This window comes from Somniosus microcephalus, chromosome 14, assembly GCF_052327205.1.
Source record: "Somniosus microcephalus isolate GS21.2 chromosome 14, FLI_Smic_1.0, whole genome shotgun sequence".
Lineage (NCBI taxonomy): Eukaryota > Metazoa > Chordata > Chondrichthyes > Squaliformes > Somniosidae > Somniosus > Somniosus microcephalus.
The window spans coordinates 91,902,124-91,921,673 of record NC_141000.1 but is presented as its reverse complement, the minus strand read 5'-3'; the positions used below and the strand labels follow the sequence as shown (position 1 = coordinate 91,921,673).

Genomic DNA, 19,550 nt, shown 5'->3' with positions numbered 1-19,550 from the left:
GTGACTATCGACGACTAAACGACGCCACCACTCCTGATCGGTACCCGATCCCCCATATCCAGGATTTCTCTGCCCATTTGGCAGGGAACACCGTGTTCTCAAAAGTCGACCTCGTCCGGGGCTACCACCAGGTCCCAGTTCATCCACAAGACGTCCAGAAGACCGCAGTCATCACCCCATTCGGCCTCTTCGAGTTTTTACGGATGCCTTTTGGGTTGAAGAACGCCGCCCAGGCTTTCCAACGCCTGATGGACTCTGTGCTGCGGGACCTCAAGTTCCTCTTCGTCTACCTGGATGATATTCTAGTTGCCAGTCCTACTAAGGAAGAACATCCCTGTCACCTATGCACCCTTTTTCGACGCCTCAGCCAACACGGCCTGATTATCAACCCGGCCAAGTGTCAGTTTGGCCTGCACCAAATTGACTTCCTGGGGCATCGCATCACCTCAGAGGGAGCGGTTCCTTTACCTTCGAAAGTAGAGGCAGTGACATCCTTTCCACGCCCGCAGAACGTAAAGGCCCTGCAGGAATTCCTAGGCATGGTAAACTTTTACCACCGTTTCGTGCCTAAGGCAGCACTACTCATGCAGCCCCTGTATGAGGCCCTCAAGGGCAAGACTGGCAAGAACCCGGTAGACTGGACGGATGACATGGCCCGAGCGTTCGCCGACACCAAAAGCACCTTAGCCAACGCGACTATGCTGGCGCACCTGCTGCCAGGCGCCACCATCGCCCTCACCACCGACGCGTTGGACTACGCAGTCGGTGCCGTGCAACAGCAGTGGGTGAACGGGACGTGGCAGCCGTTGGCATTCTTCAGCCGTCAACTACGGCAGAATGAGAGAGCATACAGCATGTTCGACCGGGAGTTGCTCGCCCTTTTTCTGGCCATCCGCCATTTTCGGATCTGTAGGATTTCACAATTTCAAAATTTCCTACAGCTCTGAAGATTAATTTTGATTAAAGAATCCCTGGGTGATATGCCTTTAAAATTCCAGGGATCAAAATGGCCATCAGACCGCATGGCCGAAGACAAAAGGACTTGGAAAGAGCAGCCTGGGTCTGTGGGAAAAGGTTCCAATCTGCCAATCAAAGGGGAGTTCCCACCCCCCTGCAGCAGACAATCGATGTGTTTACAGAAACTGATACTATGTTTACAAACCACTTAAGCTGCGGTTTCAGCCTGACCACAAAGGACAATGGCTTTGTTTACACTAGCCTCCAAAGCTGTTTACTCAGCAATCACAGAAAGACATGTCTTTTTTCAAACCAAGACAGCTCCATTCAAACCCAGCATGATGAATGGAAATACATTCAAAGCCAATCACAGACAATTGAAGAGACATTTAAACTGAGAAAGGGAACAGTTTAAACGAATGGGTAATTCATCCAAACCCATCCCAGACAAGTGGACAGTTTGGATCTCTTTTGTTTAGCCCAGATACATCCGGATCTGGGCGGGAAGGTTTCGGCCCCAAAATGGGGTATAAAAGATAGCTTCTTAGAAGCATCTCTCTCTCTCTCTGGCCTCGCCTCCGTGCTCTCTACAGCAGTTTGCTTTTAAAATACTGGGGTGTTTTTACTTCGGGGCAATGAAGATCAAAGATCGCAGAGCACGGAGCAGGCATTTTTTCATTGGTGAGCATATATTTTTCTGGCCCTTTACAAGGCAACTTAGAATAGGTATAGGGGTGGGAATTTTGTTAGAACTGTGATTTTAGTCAATTTTCCCTCGTGTCCATTCTCTCCTCCCCTATTTAAGTAAGACAGTGTTGCACTGAGCAGAGGAAGTGCTTCAGTGGACACTGAATAGCTGTATTTAAGAGTGCTGTATTTTTACTATAGGAGTGTTGCACTGAGCAAGGAGTGCTCTAGTGGACGCTAAGTGTACTGCGTTAAGCAAAAGTGCTGTACCAGGCATAGGTGTGTTGTATCGTTTATTTTAAATTGTTTCTTTCTTTTGTTTCAACAAATACTGATCTGTTTTGCACCCAAACCACGAGTCTCAGTGTTTTTCTGTCCACATCACTACCGAATAAGTCCGGCGGTCAGAACCAGGAATAGGGGAGCGCTTCGAAACCGCACGGGGGTACCTGGAGCAGCTCAGAGGCTTCTGACTGGCCAGAGACAAATAACCCCAACCCCATTTTAATTCCTACAAAATCTACTGGAAGGACGTCCTTTCACCGCCTTTGTGGACCATAAGCCGCTAACCTTTGCAATGGCCAAGACCGCTGAACCGTGGTCAGCCCGACAGCAGCGTCAACTGACCTACATATCCGAATTCACCACGGATATGCAGCACGTGGCCGGTAAGGACAACCTGGTGGCAGACTGCCTCTCCCGCGCGGTCGTCAATACGATTCATTTGGGCATCGACTACGCCCTCATGGCAGCGGACCAAGCCTCAGACCCGGAAGTCCAAGCTTACAGAACGGCCATCACTGGCCTCCAGTTGGCCGACATCAAGTTCCATTCGGCAGGTTCCACGCTGTTGTGTGACGTCTCCATACAGGATCCTCGCCCTGTCGTGCCAGTCGTCTGGCGCCGCAAAGTGTTCGACGCCATATATGGGTTGTCACACCCAGGAATGAAGGCCTCTCAGAAACTGATGTCAGCGAAATTTGTATGGCATGGCATGCATAAAGATGTCCGCGACTGGGCCAACGCCTGCGTGGTCTGCCAAAAGGCCAAGGTACAGCGCCACATCAAAGCTCCGTTGGCCACCTTCACAGTTCCGGAGCGACGTTTTGACCATGTCAACGTGGACCTGGTAGGACCACTCCCACCCTCCCATGGTTTTTCACACATCCTGACCATGGTTGACCGCACCACCAGATGGCCGGAGGCGGTCCCCCTGTCATCCACTACTTCGGCGGACGTGGCCAGGGCGTTCATTTCCTCCTGGATCGCCCGTTTCGGAATGCCTGCAGATATTTCATCAGACAGGGGACCGCAGTTTTCCTCCGAACTCTGGAATGCAGTGGCCCAAGGACTCGGTGTCAAATTACACCGCACCACAGCCTACCACCCACAGGCGAATGGCCTCTGCCAATACATCCACCGGTCAATGAAAGCTGCCCTGAGGGCCAGCCTCCAGGACGCTGGATGGGCAGACAAGCTACCGTGGGTCCTGTTGGGCCTTCGCACGGCCCCCAAAGAAGACCTTCACTCTTCATCAGCAGAGCTTGTGTATGGTCAGCCGCTGCGAGTCCCAGGGGACTTCCTACCAACATCGACAGAGCCATGGTCCGCGCCTGCCCAGCTTGCTAGTCACCAAGAGGCGGCCAGATGTTTCGCACCGGTGCCCACTTCGCACCACGGGCTGCAGAGTTCACACGTTCCCACGGAGCTTCACAAGGCTGAATACGTTCTTATTCGCCATGACGCACATAGGGATCCGCTCAAGGCCCCATATACCGGTCCCTTCCGCGTGTTGGAAGCAGGGGGCAAAACCTTCACGGTAGATGTCGGTGGTAAACCGGACCACTTTTCGGTCGACCGCATAAAGCCAGCACATTTAGACCTCGACCGCCCCGTCGACAGCACAACTGCCGAGACGGGGTCGGCCACCCATCGTCGTTACGGCAGACCAAGTGCGACCGCCCGCCAGACCGCCAGCCGACCAGCAGCCTCCGCCTCGAGAGTACAGGAGTCATTCTGACAGGCTCGTCAGACCCCCTCACCGTTTGACATTGCCCGTTAAAGCGAATTCTAGGGGGACGCATGTGGCAGAACCACTGAATGACTCTGGCTAACTGTATATAATTCTCTTTAACGATGTTCTAACACCAGCCTAAACCTGTACCATTGTGTTAGGCATTACTGTGTTTTGTATATAGAGTTTGCATGTACGGGGCGTGGCCCCTTTAAGAGCATGGGAAGACGCGGGCAGACGCCCAGGCAGTCCTCGTGGCATCTCCATTGAGTAAAGACCTGTTTAGTTGTTCTCTTGTGTCGATCTCCGTTATTCGTAGGAATTCGTTAATTCCTACAACAACGCAGATAAGCAACGGTTTACAGTGTTTAGTCAAGGTTAACATGCTTAAGGAAGGAATAGAGGACATTTCTGCAGAGGCTTCTGGGAGAACTGGGACTTCATTTTGTTTGTCACAAAAGGGCACATGTAACTATATTCAGTTTTAAAAGGTACATTTCCACACTGATACCAGGGATCGGGCTTGTGGTCGTTCTGTGCACCACTTCCAGGGCTTGGTAGTTTTCCTTAAGCATTAGTGACCAGAACTGGATGCAGAAATGACAGAATATTTTTCACAATATTGTCATTTACCTATAACATAAGAAAATAAAAATTAGGAGCAGGAGTAGGCCATATCGTCCCTTGAGCCTGCTCCGCCATTCAATAACATCATGGCTGATGTTCGACCTCAACTTTACTTTCCTGCCTAATCTCCATATCCCTTGATTCCCCTAGAATCCGAAAATCTATCTATCTCAGCCTTGAATATACTCAATGATTCAGCATCGACAGCCCTTTGGGTTAGAGAATTCCAAAGATTCACAACCCTCTGCGTGAAGAAATTTCTCCTCATCTCCATCTTAAATGGCCGACCCCGTATCCTGAGACTACGTTCCCTAGTTCTAGACTCTCCAGCCAGGGAAAACAACCTCTCGGCACCTACCCTGTCAACCCCCTCAGAATCTTATGTTTCAATGAGATCACCTCACGGTCTTGTAAACTCCAGGGAGTATAGGCCTAATCTATTCAATCTCTCCTCATAGGACAACCCTCTCACCCCAGGAATTAATCTAGTGAACCTTCTTTGCATCACCTCTAAGGCAAATATATCCTTGCTCGGATAAGGAGACTATAACTGTGCACAGTACTCCAGGTGTGGTCTCACCAAAGCCTTGTACAATTGTAGGAAAACTTCCATACTCTTGTACTCCAACTACCTTGCAATAAAGTCAAAATTACATTTGCCATCCTAATTGCTTGCTGTACCTGCATGCTAACTGTCTGGGCTAGAAATTCATGTACTTACCGCCACTCTAGCACCATGAACTGGTAATAAAATGGCAGCCACCGCTCTTTCACCAGCTGGTAGTGGGTCCCGCGGCGGCCGTCATATTCCTCTCCTCCTTTGTGCTGCCGGTAACTGGCAGCACCCTGTAAAAAAAAACAAAAAAACGATGGCGTTGTGATGTCAATCGGCGTGCAACGCAAAATTCAGCACTGGGTCCTAAGCACGCCAGGTTAACCTGGCATGCAAGCAGGCTGACCGTGGCGATGTCTGCAGCTCTTAAAGGGACACACACATCATTCAGGTAAGTTTGTATTTAAGGGTTTGGATTGGGTTTTCTTTTAATTTTATTGAAGTGGTGGCCTGCTGCAATAGATGAGAAGTTTTTTTAAGTGTGTAGGGAGTGCTGTTGGATGCTTGCAAGGGCTTGGATGGTAAATGAAGGCCTTTGAGAAGACGGAACGTACTGCGAATATTCAGCAGGTCACGCAACATCCGTGGAGAGAAAAACAGAGTTCACATTTCGGATCGACATGCTGCCTGACCAACTGAGTATTTCCAGCATTTTATGCTGTCATTTTACATTTGCAGCATCTGCTTGCAGAGGGAAGAGGAAGACACAAAAGAGGCGGAAGCCGAAGAGGAGGAATCAGACGGAAGGATGCATCCTACAGAGCCCCTTTGTGGCTGGGATAACCAGGATGGAATCATCATCCGCCTGAGTTCCCACTGGCTGGGCAGGCTGCCTCCTCTTGTTGACCCACTGACTGGGCAGGCTGCATTTCTTGGGTGTGTGAAATGAGGAAGGCACTAGGGTGGAGTTGTGTTGACGGGAAGGCGGGAAAGCATGAGGTGTGTGCCAGAAAGAGGATAACGTACGAGGATACCCGCATTTTTTATCCTTTCAGCCCCGCTGCCGGCCAAGGGCTCAACCATGCCCCTGCCAGGAATGGCCTGCACCGTCTCCTCCAAGGGGGTGAGGCAGAGGTCGTGGTTCACATTGGGACCAACGACATAGGTAGGAAGAGGGATGAGGCCCTGCAGCAAGAATTTAGGGAGCTAGGTAGCAGATTAAAGAGCAGGACCTCAAAGGTTGTAATCTCTGGATTACTCCCGGTGCCACGTGCTAGTGAGTATAGGAATAGGAGGATAGAGCAGATGAATGCGTGGCTAAAGAGTTGGTGCAGGAGGGAGGGCTTTAGTTTCCTGGATCACTGGGCCTGCTTCTGGGGAAGGTGGGACTTGTCCAAGTCGGACGGGTTGCACCTGAACCAGAGCGGGACAAATAACCTTGCGGGGAGGTTTGCTAGCACTGTTCGGGGGGGTTTAAACTAAAATGGCAGGGGGTTGGGAACCTGAGCAGGGAGGCAGAGGAAAGGAAAACAGGGATAAAAGCAAAAGATAGGAAGGAGAAAAACAAAAGTGGCAGTCAGAGAAATCAACGGTTTAAATCAAACGTGGCCACAGTAAATAATAATTCTAATAGGTCTAAGAGTGTGAAAAAAACAAGCCTGAAGGCTTTGTGTCTTAATGCGAGGAGCATTTGTAATAAGGTGGATGAATTGGCTGCGCCAATAGAGGTAAACGAATATGATTTGGTTGGGATTACGGAAATGTGGCTCAAGGATGGCCAAGACTGGAAACTCAACATCCAGGGGTATTCGATACTCAGGAAAGATAGGCAAAAAGGAAAGGGAGGTGGGGTAGCATTACTGGTTAAAGAAGGGATTAATACAATTGTAATGAAGGATATCAGCTCTGATGATGTGGAATCTGTATGGGTAGAATTGAGAAATACTAAGGGGAAAAAAACATTAGTGGGAGTGGTATATAGACCTCCAAACAGTAAGGCGGAGGTTGGGGATGGCATTAAAAGGGAAATTAAAGAAGCGTGCAGTAAGGGCACAGCAGTCATCATGGGTGACTTTAATCTACATATAGATTGGGCCAACCAAATTAGTAACAATACTGTGGAGGAGGAATTCCTGGAGTGTTTACAGGATGGTTTCCTGGACCAATATGTCGAGGAACCAACTGGGTATTATGTAACGAGAAAGGATTCATTAGTAATCTTGTTGTACGAGGCCCCTTGGGTCAGAGCGATCATAATATGATCGAATTCTTCATTAAGATGGAGAATGAAGTAGTTGACTCAGAGACAAGGGTCCTCAATTTAAATAAAGGAAACTATGATGGTCTGAGGAGCGAGTTGGGTAGGATTGATTGGGGAATGGCACTCAAAGGGTTGATGGTGGATAGGCAATGGCAAACATTCAAAGACCGAATGGATGAGCTACAGAATTTGTTCATCCCAGTTTGGCATAAAAATTAAACAAAAAAGGTGACTCAACCGTGGCTAACAAGGGAAATTAGGGATAGCATAAGATCCATGGAGAGGACATATAAATTGGCTAGAAAAAGCAATAATCCTGAGGATTGGGAGCAGTTTAGGAGTCAATAAAGGAGGACAAAGGGATTAATTAAGAAAGGGAAAATAGAATATGAGAGTAAGCTAGCAGGGAACATAAAAACTGACTGTACAAGCTTTTATAGATATGTGAAGAGAAAAAGATTGGTGAAGTCAAGTGTAGGTCCCTTACAGTCAGAATCAGGGGAATTTATAATGGGAAACAAGGAAATGGCAGACCAACTAAATACATACTTTGGTTCTGTCTTCACAAAGGAGGACACAAATAACCTCCCAGAGATGCCGGGGAACATAGGGTCTGATGAAAGAGAGGAACTGAAAGAAATCAGTATTTGTAGGGAAATGGTGTTAGGAAAATTGATGGGACTGAAAGCCGATAAATCCCCAGGGCCTGATGGTCTACATCCCAGGGTACTTAAGGAAGTGGCCCTAGAGATAGTAGATGCATTACTGGTCATCTTCCAGAACTCGATAGACTCTGGAACGGTACCCATGGATTGGAGGGTAGCTAATGTTACCCCACTATTCAAAAAAGGTGGTAGAGAAAAAGCGGGGAATTATAGACCGGTAAGCCTGACATCGGTAGTGGGGAAAATGCTAGAGTCTATTATAAAAGATGAAATAGCAGAGCACTTGGAAAGCAGTGACAGGATCGGACAAAGTCAACATGGATTTACGAAAGGTAAATCATGCTTGACTAATCTGCTGGAATTTTTTGAGGATGTAACTGGTAAAATAGATAAGGGAGAACCAGTGGATGTGGTGTATTTGGACCTTCAGAGGGCTTTCGATAAGGTCCCACGTAAGAGATTAGCGTGCAAAGTTAAGGCTCATGGGATTGGGGGCAAGGTATTGACTTGGATAGAGAACTGGTTGGCGGACAGAAAGCAAAGAGTTGGAATAAACGGGTCATTTTCCGAGTGGCAGGCAGTGACTAGTGGGGTACCGCAAGGATCGGTCCTAGGACCCCAGCTGTTCACAATATATATTAATGATCTGGACGAGGGAATTGGATGTAATATCTCCAAATTTGCAGACGACACAAAGCTGGGTGGGAGAGTAAGCTGCGAGGAGGATGTCGGGAAACTCCAGTACGATTTGGACAGGTTGGGTGATTGGGCAGAAACATGGCAAATGCACTATAATGTGGATAAATGTGAGGTTATCCACTTTGGTGGCAAAAACAGGAAGGCAGATTATTATTTGAATGGCAATAGATTGGGAGAAGGGGAAGTGCAAAGAGACCTGGGTGTCCTTGTGCACCAGTTGCTGAAGGTAAGCATGCAGCTGCAGCAGGCGGTTAAGAAGGCAAATGGTATGTTGGCCTTCATAGCAAGAGGGTTCGATTACAGGAACAAGGATGTCTTGCTACAGTTGTACAGGGCCTTGGTGAGACCGCACCTTGAGTATTGTGTGCAGTTTTGGTCACCTTACCTGAGGAAGGACATTCTTGCCATGGAGGGAGTGCAGCGAAGATTCACCAGGCTGATACCTGGGATGGCAGGAATGACGTATGAGGAGAGATTGTGTCGATTGGGCTTATACTCACTGGAGTTTAGAAGATTGAGAGGGGATCTCATCGAAACCTATAAAATTCTGTCAGGTCTGGACAGACTAGATGCAGGAAGGATGTTTCTGATGGCCGGGGAGTCCAGAACCAGGGGTCATAATCTAAGGATAAAGGGTAAGCCATTTTGGACTGAAATTAGGAGGAATTTCTTCACCCAGAGAGTGGTGAACCTGTGGAATTCTCTGCCACAGAGGGCGGTGGAGGCCAGTTCATTAAATATATTCAAGAAAGAGTTGGATATATTTCTTGAGGCTAAAGGGATCAAGGGATATGGGGAAAAGGCAGGGACAGGGTACTGAATTTGGATGATCAGCCATGATCACATTGAATGGCGGAGCAGGCTCGAAGGGCCGAATGGCCTACTCCTGCTCCTATCTTCTATGTTTCTATGAGACTTTGAATGGGAGATGTGCCTCATCATTGGTTCAGATTGATAGTAGGTGAGTGATTGGGGGTCATGCAATGAGCAGTGTGTGTGGCTAGTTGTTCAGTTGGTAGGAGACGGCTTTTGAAGATGCATTCACTGACCTTGACCAGTGGTCTGAGGTCATGAAGCTTCTTTGGGCACTGGAGCCAGGTGGTGGGGGCGACAGTGCTGGCAGTGACGGCCCTGGTGATGTACTCCCACATCGTTCTTTCTGGAGTATCTCCTGGCCCCTGTGGGTAGAGGGCTGCTCTTGCAATGTTGACCCCCTGCACAAAGCTGGAGTGTTGCGTGTGAGACCCTCGGTGCCCCTTCCCTGGCTTGCTGAGCATTTTGTGTTAGTGCTGAGGCAGTTTTCCCATTTTGTTTAGATTAGGACGGTAATTCAGCTTTAGCAGCTAAATATTCACATTTGGAACTTCTTTTAAATATTGAATATTTCTTAACAGGCAGAAGGGGCTGAAAAATGTATTGATTCACTGCATTTTATTTTGTACTGCTTCAGTGTGCATGGTCCCTTTAATTCTCATACCTCTTCATTGCCCACAATTCATTGTAAACTCCACAGCTTCGCTCACAGAAGCTGTGGGAAGCTGCAACACCGCACCTGGACAGAAACTTTGTCCCGGATCCTTCCAACAACGCATTGCACAGAAGGTGAGCGATGCGCCACCTATCTCCATGCCCCCTAGACCAATTTCACTCGGTTAGCGTTGCGGCCGTTAACTGCAGTTGCCGGTGACACCAGCAACCTTGCTGGCGAACACTAATTTTTACCCCTCTGTGTTTCCTGTACTAAGATACCTAAATCTCTCTAAACACCAACATTTAAAAAATATTCTGTTTTTATATTCTTCCTACCAAAATGAATAACCTCACATTTCCCCACCTATTTCTCTCTTATTTTTCTGTCTAACTTTCTCTCATAACTACAGAAGGCCCTTTGGGATTTGTCGTTGTCCCAGAAAATGTGATTAGCCAATTGAAAAAACCTTGGATAACATATACCTAAGGTGCAGTGCATTGGTATTTCTGTATCTAAATTCCTTTCTCTTTATTTTCAGGCACAGGTCTTGGAGAATGTGTCCCTAGCAAGCCCTTGCTTTCACCATCTGGATTCTATCATCAGGACCAGTGGGTGTCAACAACCTGCAACATTCAACGCTTTGACACTCCTACAAGTATTACAGACTGTCTTCGTAGAAAAAAAGTTTACATTTTTGGAGATTCCACTATACGCCAGTGGTTTGAATATTTGACGGAATTTGTGCCAGGTTAAGTTTAGCTATTTCTCATTATCTATTTTAGTCTAATCTGCTTTGTATTATGTTTACCCTGGTCACAAACCAGTTTTGTATACTTCCCAGGCAATATATGCTTCCTTGGACATTAATATATAGGTCACCATTTCTACACAACACTTCTTAAGCTACTGGAAAATGGAAAATTACAAAGGTAAAAGTTTTGCTGGTGGGAGCCCATTCTTGCTATTCATGCCTGTGTACTCTGAGAAGATTATTACCAGTAAATCTTTCACATTGATCTTACTTTCATCACTGTGACAACTATTAAAATAAATCTTTGCAATGAGGGTTACGGCATTCCATCACAGATCCACCATGGATCCAGAAACTTTACAACAAACTCAGTGGTGCGATGGGACAAATGGCAGCCTCCTGTGCTGCAAAAGTCTATGGAATTCCAAGTGCCGACGAGAGTGAACTGTGTTACAATCCTGGGGAGAGGGCTCCAATTTGAGGTGTTCCAAGGGGTGCAAGTGCTTCTTAGGCCAGCCCCAGTTACATTGCGAGATCACCTTTGGGGCCGGGTCTGCGAGTGTTCCTAGGATACGCTGGGAATTGTGTCTAGCTCATCTCCTGATAGGCCCATTAAGACCTACATCTGCTAAGAGCAGGAGTAGACCCTATTCATAGCCTTAAGGATCCAAGAATGCAGGAAAGGTAAGTGATCTTAGAGGGATTGGTGAACTACAATACAACATTACACTTAAAAAAAAAAAAAAAAAGTATTTCATTGATAGTAAAACGCTTTGGGATGTCCTGAGATCGTGAATGGTGCTATATAAATGCAAGTCTGTCTTTCTGTCTAATTGCTGCCTCCTTTGCTCCCTGAGGGAAATTGTAGAAATTGCATAATATTTTTCTTCAGCCCTTTCAGGTCTTTGAGTACTCTCTTTCACAGTGGAATGAGCCACTATGATTATCTGCAACTTCATCAGGGCAGGAGACTTCATTGTTACCCCATACGGGGCACCTACCCCAAATATTTAAATGACTGTTCCTGGGAATTAGCACAGGTACAGCAACAGGCTATAGTGAAAGAGGTGGAAGTCCTGACTCTCTGTTAAGTCTGTGTGTCCCAGTTATGCTTATTATAAATCACTGGACACAGACCACAAGAATAACTTTAACAGGTCTTTACTATTCGGAGGTCAGGGCTGAACTGCCCAGTAAATCACTACACAACGCTTATATACCGGTGTGGTCACCACCGGTACTACAGTATACAGCAGCCAAGAGAAAGTAGTACATCTCTTAAGGTAGTTCTCTTAAGGTGGAACAGGTTACATACACCACAATCCTCCCTTTTTAGCTTAACAGTTATATCCCCATTTAACATAACATAATAACATATAGATATATATATATATATACAACTTCATGCAAAACAGTTCAAAGATTCAGTCTCTGAGGAGGCCTCCTGATTCGAGTTGGATAACGCCTTTCAGGGGTCTCTGATTCTCGTTGCTGGGGTGACTCATCTAGTTGATCTCTTATGGATTGGACATCATCATCAGGTACATTCACTTCTGAGGTAGATGCTTCAGGTTCACTAACTTCTTCCACGGTTGTCTCTGCCGTAACCCTGGGTTCGACCCTTGTTCTCGATTCTACCAGTTGGTCAGCATGACGCCGTATTACATTTTCACCAATATCTACCGTGTACATCAGGGGTCCTTGTCTGGCCCGAATTGTTCCAGATTGCCATTTCTCGTTTTTATAGTCCCGGGCTAACACTGGTTGTCCTATTTCGAAACTCCGAGTGGTCTTGTTATTTATATGCTGGAACTGTTTGTTTTCAACTTCCCTCCGCACATTTGGTTTTAACAAGTCCAACCTGGACCGCAACCTCCTATTATAGAACATCATGGCAGGACTTTGGTTTGTCACTGCATGAGTGGCGTTTCGATATGCCAGTAGGAATTTGTCCACCTTGTGTTGTAGTGGAATCTGATCTTCGCTCATGGCCTTTATTGCTTTTTTGAACGTTTGTACAAATCTCTCGGCCAACCCATTTGTAGCCGGATGATATGGGGCAGAGGTATAATGTTTCACCCCATTCTTCTTCATGAATTTCTGGAATTCTTCTGACACGAACTGCGGTCCGTTGTCTGAACATATTTGTTCTGGCAATCCATTTCTTGCAAATATCGTTCTTAGCACCGCGATCGTCTTTTCCGAGGTAGTGGTAGTCATCTTAATCACTTCTGGCCATTTAGAATGTGCGTCCACCGCAATTAAAAACATGGAGTCCATGAATGGACCAGCAAAGTCAATATGTACACGTTGCCATGGGGTTGAAGGCCATTCCTATGGATGCAGCGGTGCAATCGGAGGTGCATTTTGCACTTTTTGGCACCCTGAGCAGCTTTTCGTCAGATCCTCTATCTGTTGGTCGATACCCGGCCACCACACATAAGCCCTAGCAAGGCTTTTCATCTTGACTCCCCCCAGATGACCTTCATGCAGTTCCTTTAGAACTCGCTCTCTTAACAGGAGGAATATCACTCTTGTTCCATACATCAATGTTCCTTGACAGACGGACAGCTGTTCTCATCTTGCTGAGAATGCCGGTAACAGTGGATCACCATGTGCTGGCCATCCCTTCACTGTCACTTCGTAGACCCGGGACAGTGTCGGGTCGTTCCTGGTTTCTCTTTCAATACTTGCATTGGTGACTGGTAAACATTCGATGATGGTCGAATGAAATAACTCAACAGGGTCAACCGTCGGTGCCTCCTCCTCTGTAGGTAGTGGCAGGCGCGACAGCCCATCAGCATTACCATGCTGCTTTGTACCTTTGAATTCGATCTGATATTGATGTGCCCCTAGGAAAAGGGACCATCTCTGGAGTCTCTGTGCTGTCATCACCGAAACACCCTTCTTAGGGTTAAAAATGGATACCAACGGCTGGTGGTCTGTCAGAAGCGTAAACCTTTGGCCCTGCAGGTAATGATTAAACTTCTTTACTCCCCACACAAGGCTGAGAGCCTCCCTATCTATCTGAGCATAGTTGCGCTCAGCGGAGGTCAATGATCTGGATGCAAACGCAACTGGCCTCTCCAGGCCATTTGGCAACTTGTGTGAGAGTACTGCCCCAATACCATATGGAGAAGCATCACAAGCCAAACGAATAGGCAGCGTTGGGTTGAAGTGAGCCAACACTTCCTCTGAGGTGATCAATGCCTTGCTTTTGCGAAAGGCCCTCTTACAGTCCTCGCTCCACTTCCATGGTACTCCCTTCTGCAAAAGAGCGTTCAGCGGGTGCAGCACCGTGGATAAATTTGGCAGAAACTTATGGTAATAGTTAATCAACCCTCGGAACGACCTCAACTGGGATACATTATCCGGAGCGGGAGCCTTCACAACAGCTTCGATCTTGTCAGGAGACTTATGAAGCCCCTCCTGGTCAATGACATGACCACAGTACGAGATCCGCTTCTGAAAGAACTCACATTTCTGGCGATTAACTCGAAGTCCATATTCTTTCAATCTGGTGAGCACCAGTTCCAAATTTGCAAGGTGTTCCTCGTCATCATCTCCTGTAATCAGAATATCGTCCAGATAACATTGTGTGCCTGGAATTCCCTGTAATACCTGCTCCATGGCCCTCTGCCAAATTGCTGGAGCCGATGCCACTCCAAAAAACGGTCTATTATACCGGTACAAGCCTCTATGCGTGTTGATCGTGAGATACTGGCGTGACTCTTCCTCAACTTCCATCTGTAAGTACGCCTGCGCCAGGTCTATCTTGGTGAAGTGTTTCCCGCCAGACAACGAAGCGAAGATATCCTCAATCCGCGGAAGCGGATACTGCACCGTGTGAAGCACCGGATTAACAGTGATCTTGAAATCTCCACAGATGCGAACCTTCCCCGGTTCCCCCGGCTTGTTGCTCGATGAACGCTTCATGACGGGAACAATGGGCGTGGCCCACTCACTCCAGTCTACTTTAGACAGTACTCCTGAACGTTCTAGCCCTTCCAGCTCAGCTTCCACAGCAGGTCGTATCGCATAAGGTACCGGTCTGGCTTTGAAAAATTTCGGGCTTGCATGTTCTTCAACCTTGATGTTTGCCGTAATTCCTCTCAGTGTTCCCAGTCCCTGTTGGAACACCTCTTTAGCATCGTCCAATATTCTGGACAATCGTTTAGGTTTGACATCTTTTTTACCGGAATCTACCGTTAGTGCTTTTAAGGAATGCCAGTCCATATTTATTTTCCTAATCCACTCCCGTCCCAGTAGTGGTGGACCTCCCTCAGGTAGCACATATAAGTCCATTCCTCGGCTTTCTTTGCCCTTGTGGACCACCTTTACCTCTATCTTCCCGATGGGGTATACTCTTTGCCCCGTGTATGTTTTCAATACAATCTCCATATCCCGTAGGGGAATATGTGGGAATAACCTTTTGTAATCTTGCTTATTCATGACCGTCAATGCCGATCCAGTGTCCAATTCCATCTTCACTTGGACTCCTGCTATCTGAAGTGTGACCCAGATTGTTTGGAGGTCTGCTTCATTACCAACATTGTGTACTCTTAGACTACCCAGTTCATTACTGCTGGAGTCTGAATTTGACTTCTGTTCATTCGAACTGTTCTCTGTCACCTTGTGTACCTTTCTGTACTTTTCCTGCGGTGACTTTTTGTTGCTGGTCTTCTTTCCTGACCGGCATACTTTAGCTATGTGACCAAGCCTGCCACATTTTCTGCATTCCTGATTTTTGAACCAGCACTGGTTCTGATCGTGCGTTGTCTTTCCACAACGATAACATTTTACTGCTGAGTTCCGGTGACCATAGCTGCATTTCCGCAGTGCCTCTCGCTGCGGCTTCGTGCGATGCTGCAATAGTGACAACTTTATCAAGCGTAAGATCATTCTCCTCAAGCAGTCGCTTTTGTGTTCCTTCTTTTAACAATCCACACACAAATTTATCTCTCAGCGCATCTGCTAGTCCTGTTCCAAACTGACAGTACTTTGATAGCTTACGCAGTTCAATTAAAAATTCAGCGTTGCTTTCGTCTTTCAGCTGCGTTCTTCTGTAAAATTTAAATCGTTCCGCTATCATCAGCGGCGTGGGATTTAAATGATTTTTCAGGACAGTAACAATATTCGCGAAAGTCTGATCCGCCAGTTTATCTGGTGATAGAAGGTGCTTCAATAGCCCGTATGTCTTCGCACCCATTGAGCTTAATAAGGTTAGTGCTTTCTCATCATCTGGTACCTTATTTGCTTTACAATAAACTTCCATGCGTTCTACATACGTGGTCCAATCTTCGATATCGCTATCAAAGGTATTAATGTTCCCATGTTTAGGCATCCTTGCAAGTTTTAAAATTTTTCTCTTTCTCAAAATGGCGGCTTCCCCGCGCTTGTCTTCTTCCCCCGCCTACTAAAATGGCGGCTTCCCGTGCTTGGCGGTCTTTCCCACGCTCGTCTTCTTCCCCCGCCGACTACAATGGCGGATTCCCGCGTTTGCCTTCTTCCCCCGCTGGCTGCAATGGCGATTGCCGTGCTGCTGCCGTTCTCGCCTCCCCAGCGGTTCTCAATTCCCTGACGCTGCTTTTACTCCCCCGCGGTTCCCGTGGGCATTCACGCTTCCCCTGCTGTTGCGCCTCTCAGCCCCGCAAGCAGCCCGGTCCTTTTCACCGGCCGTGGTCGAGTTCTCCGCCCTTTTTCCTCTGTTTTCCCTCCCCCACTCCATAGTCAACGCGGCCGACTTTCTGCTCGTGTCGCTGATCGGCTTACCCACCACCGTGGTAGAAGGGATGATCACTGCCTGTCGCTGATGGAGGGCTTCGTGGTCAGAATTTTTCTTTTTAACCCGGGTTCTCGATGCCTCCCGTGCGATGGTGCTCAGCAGGATGATGAGGGCGGATGCCTCTTCTCGACGCCCGTTCTGAGGACGAAGCTGCCTTGGATGTAAAACTGCCGCAGGGTAAGATCGGACTCGTCGCCACTGTTAAGTTTGTGTGTCCCAGTTATGCTTATTATAAATCACTGGACACAGACCACAAGAATAACTTTAACAGGTCTTTACTATTTGGAGGTCAGGGCTGAACTGCCCAGTAAATCACTACACAACGCTTATATACCGGTGTGGTCACCACCGGTACTACAGTATACAGCAGCCAAGAGAAAGTAGTACATCTCTTAAGGTAGTTCTCTTAAGGTGGAACAGGTTACATACACCACACTCTCCACAGTTCCACCCCCTCTAAGGAGTCAGCACAATTTTCAAACCTATGATTCTAAAAATGCGGAACATGCAACAGAAATCTGAGCAATTGAGTCGTTGCATTTTTTTGAAAGACACCAATTCTGAATTGGCAACTTTTAAAAAATTTGTTCCTGGGATGCCGGCATCATTGTCAAAGCCATCATTTATTGCCCATGCCTAATTGCCCTTGAGAAAGTGGTGGTGAGCCGCCGCCTTGTACTGCTGCAATCCACGTGGCAAAGGTACTCCCACAGTGCTGTTAGGGAGGGTGTTCCAGAATTTTGATCCAACGACGATGAAGGATCGGCGATATATTTCCAAGTCGGGATGGTGTGTGACTTAGAGGGGACTTTGGAGGTGATGTTGTTCCCATGCGCTTGCTGCCCTTGTCCTTCGAGGTGATAGAGGTCGTGGATTTGGGAGGTGCTATCAAAGAAGCCTTGGCGAGTTGCTGCAGTGCATCTTGTAGATGGTATGCACTGTATACTGTATGCATGGTGTGCCGGTGGTGGAGGGAGTGAATGTTTAAGGTGGTGGATGGGGTGCCAGTCAAGCGGCTGCTTTGTCCTGGATGGTGTCGAGCTTCTTGAGTGTTGTTGGAGCTGCACTCATCCCAGCAAGTGGAGAGTATTCCATCACACTCCTGACTTCTGCCTTGTAAATGGTGGGAAGACTTTGGGGATTCAGGAGCTGAGACACTCGCTGCAGAATACCCAGCCTTTGACCTGCTCTTGTAGCCACAGTATTTATGTGGCTGGCCCAGTTAAATTTCTGGTCAATGGTGCCCCCCCCAGGATGTTGATGGGCGATTCGGCGATAGTAATACCGTTGAATGTCAAGGGGTGGTGGTTAGGTGCTCTCTTATTGGAGATAGTCATTGCCTGGCACTTGTGTGGTGCGAACGTTACTTGCCACTTTTCAGCCTAAGCCTGAATGCCATCCAGGTCTTACTGCATGCGGGCATAGACGGCTTCATTATCTGAGGAGTTGTGAATGGAACTGAACATTGTGTATTCATCAGCGAACATCCCCACTTCTGACCCTATGATGGAGGGAAGGTCATTGATGAAGCAGCTGAAGATGGTTGGGCCTAGGACTCTGCCCTGAGGAATTCCTGCAGTGATGTTCTGGGGCTGAGATGATTGGCCTCCAACAACCACAACCATCTTCCTTTGTGCTAGGTATGACTCCAGCCAGTGAAGAGTCTTTCCCCTGATTCCCTTTGACTTCAATTTTAACAGGGCTCCTTGATGCCACACTCGGTCAAATGCCGTCTTGATGTCAAAGGCAGTCACTCTCACTTCACCTCTGGAATTCGGCTCTTTTGGGTCTATGTTTGGACCAAGGCTGTAATGAGGTCTGGAGTCGAGTGGTCCTGCTGAAACACAAACTGAGCAGGTTATTGGTCAATAAGTGCCACTTGATAACACTGTCGACAACACCTTTCATCACTTTGCTGATGATTAAGAGTAGACTGATGGGGTGGTAATTGGACGGATTGGATTAGTCCTGATTTTTTTTGGACAGGACACGCCTGGGCAGATTTCCACATTGTCGGGTAGCTGCCAGTGTTGTAGCTGTATTGGAACAGCTTGGATAGAGGCGCGGCAATTCTGGAGCACAAGTCTTCAGCATGACAGCCAGGTGTTGTCAGGGCCCATAGCCTTTGCTGTATCCAGTGAGCTCAGCCGTTTCTTGATATCACGTGGAGTGAATCGAATTGGCTGAATACTGGCTTCTGTGATGGTAGGGACCTCAGGAGGAGGCTGAGATGGATCATCCACTCGGCACTTCTGTCTGAAGGTGGTTGCAAATACTTCAGCCTTGTCTTTTGCACTCATGTGCTGGGCTCCACCATCATTGATGATGGGAATGTTCATGGAGCCTCCTCCTCCCGTCAGTTGTTTAATGGTCCACCACCTTTCATGACTGAATGTGGCAAGACTGCAGAGCTTTGATCTGATCCATTGGTTGTGGGATCACTTAGCTCTGTCTATAGCATGCTGCTTCCATTGTTTAGCACACATGTTGTCCTGTGTTGCAGCTTCCCCAGGTTGGCACCTCATTTTTAGATGCATCTGGTGCTGCTCCTGGCATGCTCTTCTGCACTCATTGAACTGGGGTTGGTCACCTTGCTTGATGTTAATGGTAGTGAGGAATATGCCGGGCCATGAGGTTACAGAATATGGTGGAATACAATTTTGCTGCTGCTGATGGCCCTCATGGATGCCCAGTTTTGAGCTGCTAGATCTGTTCTGAATCAATCGCATTTAGCATGGTGGTAGTGCCACACAACATGATGGTGGGTGTCCTCAGTGTGAAGACTGTGCAGTGGTCACTGCTACCAATACTGTCATGGACAGATGCATCTGCGACAAGTAGATTGGTGAGGACAATGTCAAGTAGGTTTTTCCCTCATGTTGATTCTCTCACTCCCTGCTGCAGGTCCAGTCTGGCAATTATATTCTTCAGGACTCGGGTAGCTCGGTCAGTAATAATACTACTGAGCCACTCTTGGTAATGAATGTTGAGGTCCCCCACCCAGAATTAATTCTGTGCCTCAGTTATTCTTCCAGGTGTTGTTCAACATGTAGGAGTACTGATTCATTAGCTGAGGGAGGG

The 19,550-nt window shown here is 47.5% G+C and overlaps 1 protein-coding gene across 4 annotated transcripts in view; it reads left to right on the top strand.

Annotated features, from left to right (window-relative positions):
• The window catches only part of LOC147107696 (NXPE family member 3-like), a 90,194-nt gene that overhangs the window by 64,685 nt on the left and 5,959 nt on the right, over positions 1–19,550 (top strand). For all 4 annotated transcript variants that reach the window (XM_086006924.1, XM_086006922.1, XM_086006923.1 and 1 more), the window contains one exon: positions 10,472–10,681. In XM_086006924.1, the coding sequence (XP_085863050.1) occupies positions 10,472–10,681 (210 nt within the window). The remainder of the gene's footprint in view (positions 1–10,471; positions 10,682–19,550) is intronic.